Genomic DNA, 20,543 nt, shown 5'->3' with positions numbered 1-20,543 from the left:
GCTCCGCCCCCTCCCACTCCCGCTCCCGCCTCCGCCCCCCGCCCGGCCACAGCGCTCCCCTCGCTCAGTCTGGCTGGCCCCATGTTACTGAGCGGAGCTCCTCCGGCGGGCTCCGGCCCGGGGCCGCGGGCGCAGGGGAACGCCGGGGGCGGCCCAGGAGGGTCGCGCCGAGGCGCCGGGAGTGCGGGGGCCGGCCCAGGAGGGGGCGGCAGTGGCGGAGTGGCCAAGTGGCTCCGGGAGCACCTGGGCTTCCGCGGGGGAGGCGGCGGCGGAGGTGGGGGCAAGCCGGCGCCCCCAGAGCCGGACTATCGGCCCCCCGCACCCTCTCCGGCCGCACCCCCCGCGCCACCCCCGGACATCCTGGCCGCCTACCGGCTGCAGAGGGAACGCGACTTCGAAGATCCCTACTCCGGGGGGCCGTCCGGCTCCGCTGTCCTCGCCACCCCAGCAGTCCCCGGCCCTACGCCGCCCCCGCGCCACGGCTCGCCCCCGCACCGCCTCATTCGGGTCGAGACCCCTGGCCCCCCAGCACCCCCTCCGGAGGAGAGGACCTCTGGACCCCCCGCCAGCAACGACAGGGTGAGTGGCTCGCCAGGCGGGGATGGCCGGGAAGAGAGGTGGTCGGGGGTCTGAGGCTTTTGAGAGGGACAAAGGTGGTCTTGCCAGGGCCGGGCCCTCGGTGTCACGGTTCCTGGAGCACAGGGTCTTAGTCCCTGACCCCGGGGCTCGGAGCCTTCATCACCTTTGTTCAGATTCTCCACTGACTAATCTGGGCTGCGCGCCCCAAACTCTGCTTCTATCCCCTATTATCGCCCCAAGACTTGTGACCTTCCTCCTCCTGGGGTCTCCTCTCCTCCTCGCGCCCCTCCACCCCCTCCCAGAGCCTAAGCAGCTAGCCTTTTTCTAACGGGATTTGAACACACACACACACACACACACACACACACACACACACACACACAGAGTTTATGACCTTTCTAACCTCTGGGAGCAGCCACTCACTGCCCTTTGATCTCTGACCCCTCCCCCCACGGCAGAAGCTGCACAAAGCTCTCCTCTCTTCTCCATCCCTCTCCTCCTCCTGCTCCTTCTCAGGAAGCCCAAGCATACTTGCAGGTGCTGAAGCCCCAAAAAGGAGGTGAAAGCTGGGGTTTCTCCCCGTGGACACAGCAAGGGCTGGACTTTGCCTCACCCAGTGGAACTGGAACTGGGTTTACTGTTGTGCTCAGGAAGCCAAAACAGGCAATTTGCAGCTCTTTGCCAAAGAAGCTGACCACTGAGGTCTAGGCACTCCTGCACTCCTTCCCTTGTCCCCCCAGACAGTCAGCCTAGAGGGGGCTAAACAGCTGAGTCCACTCCTCCTGTCCTTTTAGCCTCCCTCTCCCCAGATCCATTCTGAGGGAGACTAGAGTCTTTCCTCTATCTGCAGGCTTTGGGTAGAGAGGAGAGCTGGGCACTCACTGCTCCTGGTGGAGAAGCCACCCCCTGCCCAACTCCTTATTCCTCCCCAACAGCTGAAAGCCATCCCTAGGCCCCTCTAGCCCTAAATTCTGTGATGACTCTGTGGGCCACCTGGCTCTGTTGTTCCTCGTCACTCATCCCTGGAGCTCAGCTCGGGCTTATTCTCCTTTCCTCAGCAGAGAACATAGTTTACTAGTTTACTTGATTGGAGAACAAAGTTGTCTGAATTGTTTGGCTCCAAGGTTGAGGCTTTCATCCGAGAGAGTGCCATTCAGCCTGAGTTCCTGGATAAGAAAGATATGTCAGGGTCAGAGCAGAGGCCTCAGGAATGTGAATTATTTTTCCCCTAGTTCCTGCCATGGGGCATGGCTGTCCATCCTGAGCCAAGATCCTTATTCTGCAAAAGGAGGCTGTTCTTTCTTCACATGTCCATAGGCTCCTCTCCTTCTTAATTGTTACCTCCTGTTAGGTGATATGATGGTGGTGGTGATGGTGAGGCAGAAGAACTGTGAGGCCTTGTTCTTTCTATTGACCAGTTAGTCTCCTCCTCCCTGACCACTACCCTTGGCATGTAGGCCTGAGCTGTTGCTGTCCCTCCTCCTCTCTGCAATGGCTTAACAGTTGCCCACCAAGCCATGGGCTCCCCTGGGACAAGGACTGTGTCTTCCTTCTGTCTGTGTCTCCCAAGTGCCTGACACAATTCTTGGCATTAGAGAGAGGTGCATGAATACATCCCGGATGGTGGCTTTCCATTGCCAGGGTGACAACGTCAGAGACTCCCTGAACTACAGCTTCCCTTGTATGTGTTCCCTCAGAGAGCCCCAAGAAAGGGGCTGCACCCATGCAACCAAGCAGAGATCCACAGCCCCTTCCCAGTCAGGGCAACCATGCCTCACCCCGGGTGAGCCCTGTGATCTGTGGGCCATTCAGACCTTGGGGGCCAAGAGTTGTCTGACTACTTTGTCAGCTGCCGAAACAGGAATGAAATCTAGCAGGATCTCCCAGGAGACACACAACATGTGGTTTCTCTAGTGGGTGTGATAAGGATGACCCAGGATGCTATCCAAGCTGTCCCAGGGGCAGGGACACTCCACGGGCCCTAACATGGAGCCTCCCAGCATTCAGAGAGAGCAGCAGCCTTCCAGGAGAAGATTCTGGTGGATCCCAGAGTCTTCAGTTAGAAAGAGTGCAGACTAAGTACCCGAGCCCCTTACCCTAAGCCTAAATGTCAGCACATGTCTGCCGAGCTTTCAGAATTGCTGTCCCCCGACAGCGAGCAGGCCCTACCCTGAGGCCCTGCTGAGCCTGTTTCTGTTTCATGGGGCTGCTTTTCTCTCTATGCTCTGTTCCCCCTCCTTTCATCCTTGCAGGTCCTCTTGGCTTGTTGCTTTTGGCTTATTCCTGAGGTGAGATGGGGACTGGGGGCCAGGACATGCCTCAGGCGGGCCTATTTCTCTCCTGCTGGAACCCAATGGCTGGTGCTTGCTGGGTCAGAGCCCTCTGAGAGGGGCTGGGTCATGAGGTTTGAGGAAATGGATAGAAATGCTGTGATAAACCAGGGAGATCGAGGGGAAATGAGCCCTGTGAGTGTGGGAGCGGGAGAGAACAAGGCTTTAGACAGGACCCTGAGAGGCCCAGGGGGCTCAGAGCCATTAGCGTCTCCCCATGCAGGGCTCTGGCTTCTGGCCCACCCTGAGAACCACTACTGCACTTGGCAGGGGTGCAAAAGGGGCCATCTGGGCAGTCCTGGCTGGGCAGGTGTGGGAGCTGCAGGAGCAGCGCCCTGGACCTAGCAGGCAGGTGGTCCTCACCATCTGGCTGCAGGAAGAGCTCCCTCATGCTGGGCCCTGTCCAGCACCAGGCCACACTCTGGCAGAGGGGCTGGAGAACTGGGCCTTCCCTTGCTTTGCTCTCTTTTCTCAGACCTTCAACAGGAAAATATGGTCTAATTAGGAAAGGAGGATGAATATGGGAAAGGAGCCTTAATTTTGAGCTGCCTGTGACCATCTGCATGATGTGTCCTTTGCCTCCCTCATGCCAAGATATGCACGTGTGTGTGCGCATGCATGTGTGACACAGAAAGAGGTGATGTGAACAATAAGACAGTCAAGCTGGTATGGGTGAGTGTAGTCACCGTGTTGTTTTTCATGTGAAGTCTTTGTAGGAGTGTATGTCAATGATACCTTAATAAAAAAAAAACAATAAGACAGTCAAGCACCCTGTATAAATTGAAACTAGGGCTCTTGTTCTTAGATCTTGGAGGGGCTTCTGGGGTTCAGGAGCCTCCAGAAATTGTCTGCAGATATTGGGTGCATGAACACTTTTTCTGGGAAAAGGCTTCGAGCTATCAGATTCTCATAGGGGTTCACAGGGCCCAAAATATTAAGCACTTTTAACAATAGATATACCTTATAGATGGTATCCACATGCACTTGGATCCTCCAGGCCCAAATTTGGAAATGAGTAAACAGCCAGGTAGGAAGAGGAGAGAAAAGGAGACATTCACAGTGTCTGAAGTCAAACAAGACTGGCCTGCCCTGAGGTAGGAGGGCTGGTAGGGCTGCTAATGCAGGACCATCCCTAGTTGGTGTCCATGGAGTGTCTGCATATCATGAAGTGACATTGGCCTAGGCACTGAGAGGGACTTAGCACCTTGAAGACCTGGTCCTTGCCTTTTTTAAGTTTGCTTGTTTCCTTCAGTTTTCTTCTTACAACTTCCAGAGTCTGGAGGTCTGATCTGTTTATCTCGCATGTGTCCTCTGATGGAGGTAGAGGGAGGACAAGAGAAGGGTCCAGGTTGAGGGATCTTTGTGGACTGATCTTAGCCCTTCACGGGCCTGGACTGGCTGTCAGCACTGCTGCTGATGCTTCGAGGAGGGCCGAGGCCTGCAGCTACCGTGGAGTTATCTGGTAGGCTTGTCCACTCCATCCAGTGCTGCCGCCTCACACTGTGGCACTAGCTCCCTCTGGAAGACATCTGCAGCTTGTTGACTTGGCCAGTGACTCAGTGACACCTCAGCCCTGGCATTCTGTCCTTTGGGAACCGGGAACAGCTGGTACCCTGGGGACTGGTGGGAGCAGCTGGCTGGGACCTGGGGCTTGGAAGCATACCTGCTGCCCGCGGCAGTTGCCCTCAGCACAGAGCCAGTGTGATACTATGTGAGAGCAGAGGCAGGGTCCAGTCCCAGCTTGCAGTGAGCCTGTGGCACTCAGAGCCTGGGGCCCAGCGTGGGGCTTCACAGCACCTGAGGCACCTCACTCTCTTGGAGCTTGCTTTGTGGCTGTCACTGTGAGCTCTTGGAGGACCCAGGAATTCAGTCTTTTTGTCTTTAATAATACAACGGTAGACATTTACTGAGCACCTACCTTGTGCCTGGTGCCATTTTGAAGCAGCTGATACGTATGAGACCAGTTGACCCTTGCAACAATGCTGAGGAAAATTCTGTTATCCCTGGGTTATATATAGGGAGACTGAAGCACAGGATTGTTGAGTCACGCTTGCATGGTTTCACAGCTAGTAAGGAGGAGAGCTGAGGTTCACAGCCAGGCAGCCTGACTCCAGACTGGCTGCCAGCATCATGCCGTGGGATCTTTGCACCTACCAGAGGAGCCCAGCAGAGTGAGGTGTTCACTAAGCATTTGCTAATGAACAAGGTGAAGGAGACTCTGGGAAGGAGTAAGGAGTACATTCTGTGCTGAGTCCCCCATTTCCTGAACACTCAAGGCCAGCACTTGCCACTCAATACAGAGGGTCCACCTTATAAGGGTCTTAAGATGGTTGGTGACATTAATTCCATGTCTGTGATCTTTGAATGTTTTACAAGCATGGCATTGCTTTGTAATTAGAAAAGAATAATAACAAATTTGTTTCATGTGAAGGAGGATTCCCTGGCAGATAACGCTGGGATGGGCGTTCCAATAAATGAGAACACAGGGTGCAAAAAGTTCAGTCTCAGGGAAGGTAAATAGTATTCTATTTCCCAAACTGACAGACTTTCAGTGGAAAGGGGATTTAATGGTTAAATACTTTAGAGAAATGCTGAATTAAATAAGATTAGACTGCTCTTTTTGCTTTAAGACTTCTTAGAGCCTTTAACATGCTAAAGTGTATTTTAAAACTACAAGTTGAGGAAAGAAGATGCTACATTTCTCAATTTTTCTGGAAAATCTGTGGCAAAGTACTAGGAGTCAGGAAACCTAGATCCCAGTTTTGTCTCTATTTGCTAGCTGTGTACCCTGACGAGCACCTAAACCCTGAGCCTTAATGCTTGAATATAAACGATTATCATCAGGGACAACATTTATTGACCACTGACTCCATGCCAGCCTCTAGGCATAGGACTTGTATTCATTGTCTTCTTCCCAAGCCCGTGAGGTAGGTACTAATACCATCCCCATTCTGCAGATAAAAACCAGAGGCTTCCAGGTATTAAATGTAGACTAAGGAAATGGAGGAAAGCGGTATACTTTGGCAACCTTGAAGAGCCAAAATCTTGTGACACATGCCCCCTTGCTCCCCCAGACCCAAAGCCCTCTGGGTGGGGTCAGGCACACAAGCAGGGTCCAGCTGCAGAGTGGAAGGCCGAACCAGATGGTGGGACTGCCAGCTGCATGGGGAGAGGCTGGGGCAGGAAGGAGAGTCAGAGCATGGCAGTGGCTCTGGAGGGGCACCGACCAATTAGAACAGGCCCAAAAGCAGGTCTTGGAAGCACCCTGCTGGCTGACAGGAGGGAGGGGGATCTCATTGGCAGGAGCAGAGGGCAAGGCAGCCCTCAGGTCAGCAGCTACTTAACTACTAATTTGGAAATATTTCAGCATTTCATCAGCGCTCTGACTCTACTAGAGGGTTTGCCTAAATATCAGCCCTGGTTTTCGGTGCCCTCTCTGCCAGTTCCTCCTTCTGCCCTTGAGCCACAGGCTTTGATTGCTGGTGAAATGTCAGTTCTCCTGACAGCCTACTCCTACAGCTGCCACAGGTCAGTCAGTTAGGGTGAATGGTTGTCTGAGGGTCTGCACCACTCCAGAAGATGGATTCCTTTTGAACATCCAGTAAATGTGCATTGAGCACCGACTGTGTTCCAGGCCCTGTGATGGATGGAACAGTAAGCACATCAGAAACGGGCCCATAAACAAATTAAATTGTTGTCGGGCAAAGGTGTCAGAAGTCAAAAGCAGCTTCCCTATAAGCCACTGAGAAAGCAGGTCTGGCCTCAGAGAAGGGTCCTTTATGTCCAGGGTGGATTCCCACCCTGCCAGCTTTCTCAACCGGCATCTCTGCTGCTGCTCCTGACCTGGCCCCGTGGGTGGTGGCTCTAGGTGCCCCAGCCCTGGGCGGGTGGCCCAAACTTCCTCAAAAAGGGTGTGGAGTCAGGGATGGAACAGAGGAGCCATTGAGTTGCACACAGACCTGCCACCTGGGCACCCACAGGCTGGCACTGGGGAGGCCCACCCACGCTTGAGAGAGGTTGTACCTCAGGCACTGGCCCAGGCCTCCAGTGGGAAGGGCTCTGTGTGCTTCATGAAGGAAGGGCTGGGGGCTCCCTGGAGTTGGGGGAATGGGGGCAGGGCTTGGGCCAGGCACTTACGCTCCCTGAGCAGCTTCCAGGGATGCAATCTCCCTATATGACCTCGCACCCCACCCAGATTCATGTTCCTCCTCCTCCTGAATGAGCAAGGAATAGTGCATTCTTACTCTTTTATGTGAACTGATTTTACAGATATTTACTGAGCACTTTCAGGTGCTGAGAATTTAGCAGTGAACATGGTTCCTGGCCCCAGGAAGCTCACAGTCTTCAGTCACACCGCTGTTGAGATATAAAGCAGCTATTTACTACACAGTGTGATGATAGTCCAGCACAGAGACACCTTACCAGGCCTTGGGAGAATGGAAAGGCTTTCTGAAGAAAGAAAACAATCTGATCCAGGCAGAGGGAAAGACATTTTGGTAAGAAAGAGAGGGTAGAGCTTTCAGGTAACAAATCGATCCAAGGTGGATAAAGAGAAATGAAAGAGGAAGGTGGAATCTTTGCATTCCTTTAAGTCTGGATTTTCCCTTACAGGCACAGGAGAGCCATTGCAAGGTTCAAGGATAGCCTCCCCACTGGTTCAGTTACTGTTGGGTAGCTGCCACGTGTGAGTGTGAGGCTGGGTGCCCACTGGGCTGGTACCCAACCAGCTGGCTCCAGAGCCCCCTTGGTCAAGTGGGTCAGGCTGTGGGTGCTAGTTGGCCTGAGCAGAAGCAGCTGGGGTGAGAGTGGATTTCTTTTCTCTACTTCCTGGAGGAAGGACTATATATGGATAGAGGGCTCTAAGGGGAGATGGGCAGTGATATGGTAGAAACATTTTTCTAGTATCTCCTGTGAGCTGGGTACTTATTGGAGCTGGAGAGATAAAGTGACAAAGAGCTCCAGGCTAGTGGATGATCTGGTGGTAGTGATGGGATGATCTGAGAGGGTGGTCTTCCCAGAAGCAGGCAGAGATTCAGGGAGGTGAAGGAGCTGGGGGCTTGACTGAAACAAGGTAGAGCAAGGTGGGAGCTGAAGAAATGAATGATGAGATGCTAGAAGCTGTTGGGACGGGCTTTAGAGACCCCTAGAGGGGCTTGTGGGCATCCAAGGAACATGCAGATGGGATCTCTGAGATGGGAAGTTGCCTTTCTCCATTGCTGCCTTGCTAGGCATTCCAGGTCCTATAACTCAGGGCAGGGCAGTCACCCCCACAGCCTCCTTGCCCCATCGACTCCCACAGCCCTGATTTGGCCCGAAATCAAGGCCTAGACCAAGAACAGGGGGAGAAGCAGGAGTGACCCCTGCCAATGCTGCAGGCCCTGGAGCCACCTCTTGCCAGTGCCTGTTAACCCAGTGTGCAGTGGCCCCCCCACAGAGTGCTCGCAGCCCTGGGTGTGCTGGGCTCTGTCTCTGCCTCAGATGATCCCTCCCCCAGCTCCCCAACCCTGGGAGCTTCTGCCCAACTTGGAGAAAGGCTCTATTGTGCTCAGCTGTGCCCCACCCTGAGCACCTTGAGCTCTTCTGCAGGGTGTGTGGCTTGCGGTTTCCCCGCTTTGACTGGCAGCAGGGACAGGGTAGCCATGATTCGCTAAGGGCTAATGCGAGGCCCTTCCTGTCCCTGTCCTCCAGGAACCCAGGGGTTTCCAGCAGAAACACAAATCCTGGCTTTCCTTAGGGCTAACCTGAGGTGGTCTCTCCCCCAAGACTGACAAGATGCCCTCTTGTGGTATGTTGGCAACATGATTTTGCACAAAGGGCTCAGGTTCAATCCTGGTTCCTCCACATTTGCGGAATAGTCTTGGGCATGTTGTTCCCTACCTGCCCTGAGCCTCAATTTCCTGAATATGGGGATGATAATATCCATAGATGTTAAGAGGTAAACCAGCAGACCGATGGCACAAAGGGAGTACTCAGCCCTTCCTTCCCTGATGGTCAGCAAATTTCTGTTGTTCAACATGTGGGAATGCACTGGGAGGATGGACCACGCTAATCTCTGAGTTACCTACTGTTCCCTCCTTGCTCTCTGAACTCTTCCAACACCTTTGTTCTCTGAATTAACTCCCTCTGTTGAACCACCTGACGTAGGCTTTGTCCTGCCTGGACCTTAACTTTAAGGTAGCCTGAAGGCCCAGAGCCTTATCCTGGCCATATGACCCAGGGAGTGGCCCAGAGGCACAAAATTAACAGAAAAGAAAGATCTACCACTTTGTTAGGGACTCCTGCAAAGGAAGAGCCAGAGCTGGTCTGCATTCAAGCTCAGAGCCTGCCCTCAGGTGCCTAGGCTGGGTCCTAAGGCATTCTGCCGAGGACTCTTCTTGCTCCTGTGGACAGAGCATCTTGGGAGAAGCGGAGCTGCCTCTTGGATGTCTGAAACCTGCTCTCCTCCCACAGTTGGCAATCCTAGAAGACTATGCGGACCCATTTGATGTTCAGGAAACTGGTGACGGCCCAGCAGGGGCTTCAGGAGCCCCAGAGAAGGTTCCTGAAAATGATGGCTACATGGAGCCCTATGAGGCCCAAAAGATGATGGCAGGTGAGTGACAGGGAAAGGGTGGGGTGTGGGAGTGCTCCCTAGGGCTTGGGTTTCTGCAGAAAAGTTTCTGGGACCTACAAGTCTAAGGACTGGTACCTTTGTCCCTAGAAAACATGGAGAAAGCCTTTACTGGGTCCTTGGAGAGGGTGGCCACTGCCTCCAAGATAGTTGTTTGAAGAAGGAGCTGTGATTTGTGGTGCCTGAGTCCTGAGGTGGTAGAGAAAGCCACACAACCAGAGGTCACACAGATAGAAATTATTGGGATAGTCAGGGACAGCAAGATGGTGAAGTGCATGGGAGTCATTGATCCCAAAGGGAGAATCACTAGCTTTAGGGAAGGTGGTGAGTTTGAACTGATGTGATGTCAAAGTCAAATGTCTTTATACAGCAATTGGAAACACATGGCTAGAAATGCAGATGCAATGCACACAAGACTGGGCAAGTAGTTCAAGGGGTGAGAGCAGGGAGAAATGAATGAGACCTGGCCCAAGGGAACAGAGACCAAGAGAGGATTCAGGGAAAGAGACCAAATAGGGGTGATCAGAGAGGAGGACATGGGTGAGTCAGTCTATGCCAAGGCTCAAGGCAGGATAAGAGTAAGGTTCGTTCAGAGACAAACAATCTTAGTACTAGGCACCCAGGGAAGCCAAGATGAGAGAGGCCAAGAGGGGCAGTGAAGGGCCTCAAGGCTGGAAGGAGGCATTTGGACTTGCTGCAAAATGGGGAGGGGGGCCATTATGGATTCTTGAGCAAGAAAGGAACAGGATGAATATGGTATTTTAAGAGGATTACTGAAGCTTTGGTGTATAGAAGGAACTAGAAGAACTGGGCATCAGAAAGATGAGTTAGCAGGCTATTGTGGAAATTTTTGACGCTTTAAGAGCACACCGTGCTTCCTTCCTTCCCCTCCTGAGCTTGTGAATTACTGAGAAATAAGATTAAGGAAAAAGACAGATGGAGATAACAATGTCAACTTTTTTACTGAAAAAGTTGATTGGAAAAAACATTACTTAACTTTGTCACCATAGTGACACCAAAGCTTCTGAATACTTTGCCACAAAATTAAACTTCTTAACCAGGCTTGGGTGACTCAGGACAGCTTGAAGGCCCCTGCATGGGGGCAGGAGGAGAAAGAACTAGAAGGCAGATTTGAAAAAGAGAGTGAGTGTCCATTGGCTGATCAGATAAGCTGCCCTCCCTCCTTGAAAAAGGTGGGTGCAGAGACAGAGCAATCAGGAGTGTTACCCTGTGGAGTCCCTGGAGACACGAGCCTGTAGAATGGAGGTTCGCCCTACCAATAATCTAGATGTGGAGAGATGAGGATGAAAGTCACCAGGTATTGGCAATGAACAGGTGGGATTCAAAGAAGGAAGGAGGGCCAGGGCCAAGGAGAGCAGTGGACAGGAATGGAGACAGTGGGAGGGTGGCTATGCTGTTTAGCTCAGAAGGGTGTGGACCTCTACGAGGCCCATGAATGCGCTGGAATTATAAGTGAAAATTTGCACATTTTTCTGGGGAGTAGCTCCATAGCATTGATCAGATGTTCATTGGAGTCAATGATCCAAAAAGAGAATGGCAGAATAAACTAGAAGAACTTTTTGGGAAAGTGGTGAGTTTGAAACATCAAAGTAAAACATACTGATAATGATTAGAAATTGCTAACAGGGCCATGAGACTGGGCAAGTAGTTCAAGGAGTGAGGGCAGGGAGAAATGAATGAGACCTGGCCCCGGGGAACAGAGACCAAGAGAGGATCCAGGGAAAGAGACCAAATGGGGTTGATCAGAGAGGAGGACAGTCCATGAAAATGACAGTCAAGGGGACAGTTTCAAGGAAAGGGTGATCAGCAGTATGTGAGCAACAAAGAAAGATTTTTGACTGTGAAATGATATCACTTGGGACGCAAGGAAATACATGGAGCTGGGTAGCAAGGAAGAGATGGACTTAGAAGAGGACCCTGCCTCAGTTTCCTAAATGTGTAAGCCTCAGCTCTCCAGACCTTGCTGGCCATCACAGAATCTTTTTTCTGTCTTTCACTCCGGTGCCTCTCTGTCCCTGCCTCTGTTGGGTCCCAATGCTTTTGGAGCCCCAGAGGTGCTTTAAGGGCAAGGGACCCAGATGTGTGGCCACCGGGCCTCCCCCCCCCCCCCCAGAGCCAGCGGCACCTCCTCCGAAGGAGGCTTGTCTCTGGCTGGGGGAACACGGCCCGAGGAGCTGAGCCAGGCAGCCGGTGCCGAGCTCACACCTCTCCCCTCTGCCCTGGCAGAGATCCGGGGCTCCAAGGAGACAGCAGTTCAGCCCCTGCCTCTGTACGACACGCCCTATGAGCCAGAGGAGGAGGGGACCACCCCAGAGGGTGAGGGGGCCCCCTGGCCCCGAGAGTCCCGCCTGCCCGAGGACGACGAGAGGCCGCCCGAGGAGTACGACCAGCCCTGGGAGTGGAAGAAGGAGCGGATCTCCAGGGCCTTTGCCGGTGAGTCCCGGGTGGAGAGGGCAGGTCGGGGCCTCCGAACAGCCTTCCAGGCGGAGGCGAGTGGACGGAGTGGGCCCCGGGGGCATGGGGAGGCCCGAGAGCGGAGTCCTCACGCGGAGACGGGTGAGCCGGGATGTGCGAGCGCAGCAGCCTTGCAGGGTGAGGGGGCGGGCGCGGCAGCGGGGGGGAGGCCGGCCTGCAGCCCCCCCCACCCCAGTCATGGGTGCCTAGCCCCAGGGGGATTTCTGAGGGGCTGGAAGAAGTAAGGAGAGGGAGGCTGGGAGAAATCCCTTTTGCTGAGTGAGGATCAGGTTTCTCCTGTTCCAAGCACCCCAGTGTCCATCCCAGGCCCAGAGTCCAACATGGAGTGTGTGTGCTGGTGGTCTGAGCAGTGGCACAAGAGGTACGGAAGTATGGAAAGGATTAGCTCCTGGATCATCAATTCAGAGAGAATATAAAGAACTTAAATGTCATTAGTCCTCATTCCCACTCTCCCACGTTCCCCTCACCCTTCATTGGGCAGCTGCATCCTAGAGCTGGACGCAGTCTCTGCTCTGCCCTCCCCACCCTGGCAGCCAGACTGGGAAACAACAGGTTTCTAATTTTTTCCTGTAAAGAGCGCACCACTGAGGATGGGCCGTTTATCTCCAGAAGTCTCCTTGGAGAATCAATACTGTTTGGATTGCTTAATGGGAAAATCTATGCTTGTCATTAGGAAGCCTCCTTAGCAGTCCTCCATCCGCCAGTGGCATCACACTTCTAATTGTCCAGGCCCAGGATTGAAGGTGTGGGGGGTAAATTTCAATGAAACATCTGCCCCACATCTCAGTATTTCTGACAGCCAGGCTGCCTCAGTCTTCCCGCCCATGAGTTCCCCGGGAGGTATGGGCAGCTCCTGCCCCTTTTCCTCCTTTCCTGGTCCTTTTGGGCTGTGGAGGCTTGTGAGAGGTCAAATGAAGGGGACCCACAGAGCTGGTGGCAAGGCCCTGCTCCTGCTGTTCTCCTCCTGTGCCTCCCACCTTCTAACCAGGCTGGCCTGCTGTGGTCAGCGAGTCTCCACCCAGCTCTCTGAGGGTCCTAGTGCTCCACCAGAAGCCACTCCTGCCTCTGCTCTGACCCTCCTCCTTTCTAGGCTGTTCTGTGTCCTAGCTCTGGTTTTGGTGTCTCAACTTCTGCCTCTCTCTGTCTCTGTCTCTGTTTCTGTTCCTGTCTGTGTCTCTCCTCCCTGCTGCTACTGGCTCCAGTTGACATTAAGGTCATCAAAGACCTACCTTGGCCTCCACCAGTGGGACAGCTGGACAGCAGCCCCTCCCTGCCTGATGGGGACAGGGGCATCTCCGGTCCAGCCTCACCCCTCCCTGAGCCCAGCCTGGAGGACGGCAGCGGTGGGTCCTGCGGGGGCTTATGGCCAGGGTGATGTGTCCTCTGGCCCCTCAGGCCCTGTGGACTTGGGCTGGAGTTGCTGAGAGGTGGGGCAGGGTTGGAGAACCCAAGAAGAATCCTTCTCATCCTGGAGGAAGAGGGAAGGGACAAAATACCCACTCCTCCCTCCCCCAAAAGTGTGGGAAAGTGTCTCCTAAGTGAGAACCCTTCCACATAGCTTCCCCACCATGCCACAAAATCCACTATTTTAAATTGACTTCTTCGGGTAGAGCTCTGCCTCTTGAGATCCTTCAACAATGCAAATAACTCCTGACTGGGGCTGATGTTCACACAGGAAGTGTCCAACTCCTTAAAGGAAAGGATCTGATCTTTGCATCTGGTGACAAAAAGACAATCAGGGCTACAAGGAGAGAAAAAGAGCCCAAATGGGGAGAGAGAAGGCACCAAGCCCTTCATCTGTGTTCAGTTTTGTCCAGAACAGCCAGCCAAGGGGGTGTGCGTGTGTCTGTTCATGTATGCACAGGCGTGAGCACCTGCTTGTGCGTTTGTGCCCGAGTGTGAGTGGGTATTTTATAAGTACAGGGTGAAGGAAGGTCTGTGTGTGCCTGTGCCCGTGTAGCCGGCTGGCTTCAGCCCTTCCTCAGGCGGGCTCTGCAGTCAGGCCTGCCCTGGTCCAGGAGGGCAGAGCTGCTTCCTCTGGGGTTCTGAGAGGAGGGGAGGGGGGGGAGGGGAGCATGTGGGCAGTGACCTTGGGGGCTGGCCGGCTGGCGGCTTTGGGCAGGATTAGCCTGTCAGGATGGTACCAAGGGGATTCGGATAATTGTTCTCAGATCGATAAGTCATTTCTACAGAATGGCTTGGCTGGGTGATTTGGAAAGCGGTAATGAACTCTGAGGAGGAGAAAGAAACAATATTATCAGCACTGAAGCCACCCTGAGGGGGATAGACTAGGGGAAGACAGTCAGCTGCCACAGAGGGAAAAGCTTAAGTGGTTTCTTATGTTGCTTCTCTCCCCTCTCCTCCCACAGAGTAGGGACTGGAAGGCCCTGTCCTGACACAGGAGGGCTAAGCCCCGCTACCACTGGGGAGGTGGAGCCAGAATTCTGTCCCTAGAGCCAGTCAAGCCCAAGAGCATGTCCTGCCCTTCCAGAACATTCCTTTGACCCCTTTTGGCAGGAAATGGGTGTAGGGCTTGGCTATTCTATAGGGCTCTACTTCTGGGGTCCTCAGAGTCTATGACTGGTATGTTCCCCACAGCCCAGTTTGAAGGATCTGAGAAGAGCTGCCTGTCACCTGGCCAGGAGGAGAAGGGGCGTCTACCTCCCGGACTCTCTGCAGGGAACCCCAAGGCAGCCAAGCCCATAAATGTGGAGCCCAGCAGCCCCCTGGGGGAGTGGACAGACCCAGCACTTCCTCTGGAAAACCAGGTGTGAGTGTCTGTGTCCAGCTGGGGATTTTTTTCCCTCCCCTTCCCTCCTGGCACTGGCTTGCCTGCAGGGGACAACCAACATGGGTGGGCCTGGACAGCAAGGGACCCAGCAGAGATGCCCCCTTCCTCTCTCTCTCATCCTCAGCTGGTACCATGGGGCCATCACTCGAACAGATGCCGAGAACCTGCTCCGGCTGTGCAAAGAAGCCAGCTACCTGGTGCGCAACAGTGAGACCAGCAAGAATGACTTCTCCTTGTCCCTCAAGTGAGTGGGGGTGGGTCAGCTATCAGCCTTAGGCATGATTAACCTGTCAGGATGGCACTGAGGGGATTCTGTGGGAGGACAACCAGCAGGACAGGAAGAGACTCTAATATTCTCCCCATGCCCAACCAAGCTGGGGAGAACCTATCAGCTGTGAACGTTTGCCGACTCTGGGCCAGGCCCTGGGGATCCAGAAAGGTCTGAGGTTCAGCCCCTGCTTTCAAGGAGCTCAGAGTCCATTGGGGGAAACAGTCAAGCTACCATAGCCAGCTCAGAAGGGTTCTGTCACCAGCTGTGTGGCCTGAGGCCCCTTAACCTCTCTGGGCCGCAGTTATCTTACTTAGAAAACGGCGGGATAATAATATCTACCTTATAGGAATGATTAAATGAAATAATATATGGGAAGCATTTACCATGGTGCTAACTACTCAATAAATATCACCATCATCATTATTAATGGGAGTCTAGATGTTCTAGAAGCACAGACAAGGAAATGGGAACTTTCCCTGAGGGAGTTTACAGGGTGAGATGGAGACTGGGTCCTGGAAAGAGGTGAAACAGTGGACACAAAGCTACTCTTGTTCACTATGAAGAAGTAGACAGGAGGTTTGGGTGCTAGTGGCCGACAACTGAGCTTTAAAGGGTGCTCGAAGAGGTGGGGGGCCCTCCCTTCCCATCAGCCTTCCTTCCCAGAACAGATCCTCTACACAGACCAGTTTTGGCCTCCCAGGCTCTCTAGCAAGGTAGCCAGTCCTTTTCTTGGCACCCTGGAGCTCTGCCTGGTTGAAGCCTGCACTCCACATGCAGCCTGTTAGAGTGTGTACCCATTGATTCTCCCCCTCACCTCTGGGACATGTGCACCACTTCCCACCAGATTTTCTGGGGGCATTAGAGTACAGGTGTGTCCCAAATAAATCCAATATATGGAAATTTGGGACTACTAAACAAGTACATTTGAGGATATTATTCAATATCAAGTAAAAGATAATGGAAAAAAATACCAGACTCCAGGCAGATAACGAATTGTATTGTGACCCTAGGTAAATCACTTAACCTCTTTGAGCCTTGATTTCTCCCTTTGCAGATGTGTTGATGGACACCTCTTAGGTTTCTTCTAGCTCTCATACTCTGGGAGGCTGCAAATTATCAGAAAATCAAAGGGGCATTTAGGAAGAATTCATTTGTCAAAAATTTGATTTATGTAATTTCAGGAATGTGTATTTCCTTAAAAATTAAAGGTCCCCAGAGCATCTACTATGTCCCAAACAGCACATACACCATCTCCAAACTAGCTATGGTCCTGCAAGATCAATCTTTTTTATAAGACAGAAATAGGTTCAAAGAGATATGTGACTTGCTCAAGGCCACCAGCTAATTAAAGTGCCAAAAGCAGAGTCTGAACCAGCTCAGTCTGACTCCAAGAACACCACTGTTCCATTGCCCAGTTCCACCTCTCACCAAGTCTGGTGTGGTCCAAGGCAAAGGGAAACGTAAGGGGTCTGGCCGCCGAGCAGAGCAGAGCAGAGCCAAGCCCCAGCCGTGCCTTAGCCTGGGGAGAAAAGGGGGAGGCAGGCCTGGACACTGCTCTAGCCCTGGCCGATCTGGCCCCGCAGCGTCTGTCTGCCAGAGCCTTGTTTGCATATAAATGGCTTCTCTGAAATACAATTATGGTTTCTCTTCTCTCTGTAATGGAAGGGCTTTCACTGGTAATTAAACAGCGTCCTCCAAAAGCCAAGCCAGCACTGGCCCTGCGACCCAGATAGTCCCACCCAGGCTCCGTGAGGGTCCTGCAAGGGCTCTGCTGTGTCCTAACGGGACCCTTGGCACTTTGTTCCAGGAGGTCAGTTATCCAGATTGAGGCTGAGTTCTGTGCCACTTGTTGCCCTGCTTGGCTAGATCTGTCCCTCAAGGAGAGGATATAATGCCCAGTGATTCCCTCAAGTGGACTGTGGGAAGGGAGCTATCCTCAGCTTGTAAGAGGGTGAGGGAAGGCAGGGCCCAGGCTGCTGCCTGCTGGGCCTTGACAGGGCAGAAAGGGGGGAACCCTCACTGCCTCCCTTCTCCAGAGCCTGTGTGGTCCCCATCAGCCACAGCCATTATCTCAGACCCACAGATGACATAATGTTGCCACACCCTGACACACACCCAGCCCTGGGGCCCCCACCAGGCTTTAGGGATCGTACCCTGGAGGTGGGGGGAATGGAGTTGAGCCTATTTTTTCCTCCCATCCCCTTCCTCTCTTCAGTCACCCAACTCTCCCACTGTCTTATTTGTGGGCCTAGTGAAATGGTTCAGTCAGGGCCCTTGTTGTACCCAGGCAGGGTGGACAACTGAGGAGATTTGATTAGCCTCACCTCTCAAGGGTGGGAACCTCATGGTGAGGCCACCCGTCACCATGCTGCCTCCCACACCAGCTTCTGAGCCCTGTCCTTGTCCCAAATAGGCCCTGGCCAGCAGATCAAGCACTCAGGCTTCAGAGCTCCCCCAGACATTGCTCTCCTCCTGCCTGTGCGTGAGTCTCAGATGTGGCGCCAGGCTACCCAGGCCTGTGGTAGGCTGGACAAACATTCTTGCTTGGGCCCCATCCCTGTGCACTCTCTAAGGCTGAGGGTGCCCAGGCACCTGGGAGCTGGCCAGAGCTCTGAGCAGCAGAGCCCTTGTGCTGTTGGCAAGGCCTGGCACCTGATGCTGATTTCCTGGACTGTGGTGGGGAGGTGCGAGAGGCAGGGGGAGCAGGTCCTCTTCGAGGTTGGGGGTGGAGCTGCCTCACCCATGAAGCCATCCCAGGCTGAGCTGGGGGCTTAGCCCAGGGCCCAGTTAGCCGGGATGTGAAGGGATGTCTCCAGGACCAAGCAGCTGAGCAATCCCAGAGTTGGGAGGGACTTCCAGAGCAGCTCACTGCCTCCCCTAGTCTCTCCAGGAGAGAGCCCCAACTGAGATTTGCCTGGTCGTCACATTTGTCCACCCACACCTGTCACGGGTGTCTGTGTCTCTACATGAATCACCAGGAACCCCCCCCACATGTCCTCCCCAACAGCTCAGGCAGGGGGAAGGTGAACCAGCGCTGGCCCCATAGGCTGGAGGGCAGAGGTGCCTAAATCCCAGGGGTGGGGGTGGGGTGATGCTGGTTGCTTACCTGTACATGCCCTGCACACTCACTGCACACTATTCTTGGCACACCGGGTGCACTCCCCACAAAGTCAATGCCTACTGCTACCTACTCACAAAATCCCCTCCTCCCCTTTCTGCTTTCTGGACAGTCCCCCACCTTCCCTATGGCCTCCCCTCAGCTGGCCAGGAACAACCACATTGGCTGCAGGGGTGAGGGAGGGGAGGGGGGCTGGAGAGGGCCCCCACTCACCAGGGTCTCCTCTCCTCTTCCCAGGAGCAGTCAGGGTTTCATGCACATGAAACTGTCTCGGACCAAGGAACACAAGTATGTGCTGGGCCAGAACAGCCCACCCTTCAGCAGCGTCCCTGAAATCGTGCACCACTACGCCAGCCGCAAGCTGCCCATTAAGGGGGCCGAGCACATGTCCCTGCTCTACCCCGTGGCCATCCGGACTCTGTAGGTGTGAGGCCTCAGCACTGTGACAGATCTGGACGCAGCCCTGTGTCCGTCCCCCGGCTGAGGGTCGTGACCGTCCCCGGGACATGAACTCCCTTTCTTCCTTCACCCTGGGATCTAGTGCAAGCTGGAGATTTAAATTATTCTAAAGCGGAAGGGCTACCGGGGACTTAGAATAAGTTGTCTGGAGCTGGGGATAGAGAAATCCCCGGGAAGAAGGGCTAGCTACTAGAGAAGGGGGCTTCAGAACGGCTGGTCTCCTGGAGTTTAAGATCAGCAGCCCAGCCCCTTTCGGTCCCTAGGGCACAGGTGGCGATTGCCTTCCCCACCGGCCTCATTCCGCCGGTCAGTGCGGGGTGGGGTAGGACGCGGGCCCGCTGGGCGCGCGTACCACCTCTCCGCCTCCACCCCCAAACCACCGGCGGGCTCCGCCCAGAGTCTGGTGCGGGGCTTGGGGAAGGCGGACCCCTGGAATGGAGACAGCATTGGGGTTGGGAGAGGATGGGAAGGGCTCGGGCCGGAGGGAAGCTGTGCAGTCCCCAGGCCGCCCCGGCTCCCGGCCAGAGGCAATAAATAAACTCAGTCCAGCCAGGCTCTGCAGCGTCCGCGCCTCAAGCGCCGCCCCCGGGCTGCCGAGGGAGGGAGCGGCGAAGCCGGCACAGATTCTGTTTATAAATCAGCTCTGGAGCAGACACAGGCCGGCTGTGAAAAGCACTTCCAGAGCATCAAGTTCCTTCCTTTGACGAGATGTCAAAACATCCCCCGCCGCCCCCGCCCGGGCTGGGAGAGCCCGGAGGCGGCCGGCCGCGCGGCGCCCCCTCCCCGCCGCTCCGGCGAGCTCGGCTCCCCAAGAGCGCGTCCAATTTCCTGCCAACAGCCATTTGTCTGGGAGGAGGGGAGCCGCGGAGAGACAAAGAGGCAGCGCGCCAGGCGGGAGGGAGCGGGGCGGCCCTGCCACGCGGAAGCCGCGCGCCCGCGGAGGAGGGAAAGCTGGCGCTGCCGACTGCGTTTTCTTTCCAGAGGAAGCGGAGGATCTGCCGCGCCTTCCTCATTCCGGGAAGAAGGGGTCCGGCCCCCGGAGACCTGCAGCCCCCCGAGCCTGGGCTCGGACCTCCTTCCCGGTCTGGCTCCCGGCAGGGCCGTCCGTGCACGCCCCCTGCTGGCCGCGCCTCTAACCGCAGGCCTGGGGCCCGGGGCCCCACCGGCTTGCTGCTCTACGGGCGCCCACAGCAGCGACCCAAGGCCTTGTGGGCCCAGGGTCAGGGAATACCCAGTGGGCCGCCAGGCGGAGCTGCTGTCAAACCACTCCAGGCCCTCCCTCCTGCTCCCAGGCTCTGGCTGAGCAGAAACTACTGAGCTGAACAGGCATCTTCAGGGATCACTGCCTTGGGAGGACAGTCTGAGGGCCTCCTCCAGAACCTAAACCTGCAACTCCCAAGTGTGGTGTGAATCTTGGGATTTTGGATTTTCTAATCCAGTGGCTATTTTATCAAAATCGAGGATATGTGCTCTGATAAATACAAGAATACCGTGGGGACAATCCAAAGGATCACTTGAAACTGGGCACTGCTTCCGAAACTCCCTTATAGAGGGTTCCCCTATCTTTAAGTAGATTTGGGGGAGGGGCATATGGTCATTTTACAGATGAGAAAGCAGAGGCCCAAAGAGGATAAGTGGTATGTTCATCTGTCTCCTCGCTGGCATCTCACTACCTGGAAGACCCCTGTAGGCACAGGTGTCAACTCTCCCATTGCTCAGAGAAGGCGGGGAGTAACTGAGGTCCTGAAGCAAGCCAGGTGAACTCTGGCTCCTGTAGGCTCCTTCTATGTCCTGCCCCATGCCCTTTAGGCCAAGCCCACTTCTCCAGAAACACCCTTCCCACCCATTCTCTCTGCCCCTCATCAGGCTTCCAAAGGCCCACACTAGCC

At 54.6% G+C, this 20,543-nt stretch overlaps 1 protein-coding gene across 6 annotated transcripts; it reads left to right on the top strand.

Moving 5' to 3' along the window:
- Nucleotides 1-19: 19 nt before the first annotated feature.
- Nucleotides 20-19,207, top strand: SHF (Src homology 2 domain containing F). Of its 6 annotated transcripts, none has more exons than XM_057488778.1 (8): nt 20-579; nt 9,300-9,501; nt 11,767-11,973; nt 12,302-12,376; nt 13,218-13,358; nt 14,614-14,785; nt 14,931-15,050; nt 18,433-19,207. In XM_057488778.1, the coding sequence occupies exons 1-8, from the start codon at nt 82-84 to the stop codon at nt 18,617-18,619; spliced, it is 1,602 nt and encodes a 533-aa protein (XP_057344761.1). In that variant the 5' UTR covers nt 20-81; the 3' UTR covers nt 18,620-19,207. The 6 variants fall into 6 exon arrangements, with proteins under 6 accessions (XP_057344761.1, XP_036761306.2, XP_057344762.1 ...); XM_057488779.1 differs by having other exon boundaries at nt 22-579; nt 9,360-9,501; XM_036905411.2 differs by lacking the exon at nt 12,302-12,376 and having other exon boundaries at nt 21-579.
- The last annotated feature ends 1,336 nt before the right edge of the window (nt 19,208-20,543 follow it).

Source organism: Manis pentadactyla, chromosome 11 (assembly GCF_030020395.1).
Source record: "Manis pentadactyla isolate mManPen7 chromosome 11, mManPen7.hap1, whole genome shotgun sequence".
NCBI classification, from domain to species: Eukaryota; Metazoa; Chordata; class Mammalia; order Pholidota; family Manidae; genus Manis; species Manis pentadactyla.
Note: the sequence above shows the minus strand (reverse complement) of the source record. Positions and strands in the feature narration are given on the sequence as shown.

What these genes read in the sequence shown, in the direction of transcription:
- SHF (XM_057488778.1), top strand. Translation starts at nt 82, where the DNA reads ATGTTACTGAGCGGAGCTCCTCCGGCGGGCTCCGGCCCGGGGCCGCGG. An exon ending in GATCTCCAGGGCCTTTGCCG is followed by an intron (nt 11,974 to 12,301) that starts GTGAGTCCCGGG and finishes TCCTGTTCCAAG; the next exon opens with CACCCCAGTGTCCATCCCAG. An exon ending in TCTGAGCAGTGGCACAAGAG is followed by an intron (nt 12,377 to 13,217) that starts GTACGGAAGTAT and finishes TACTGGCTCCAG; the next exon opens with TTGACATTAAGGTCATCAAA.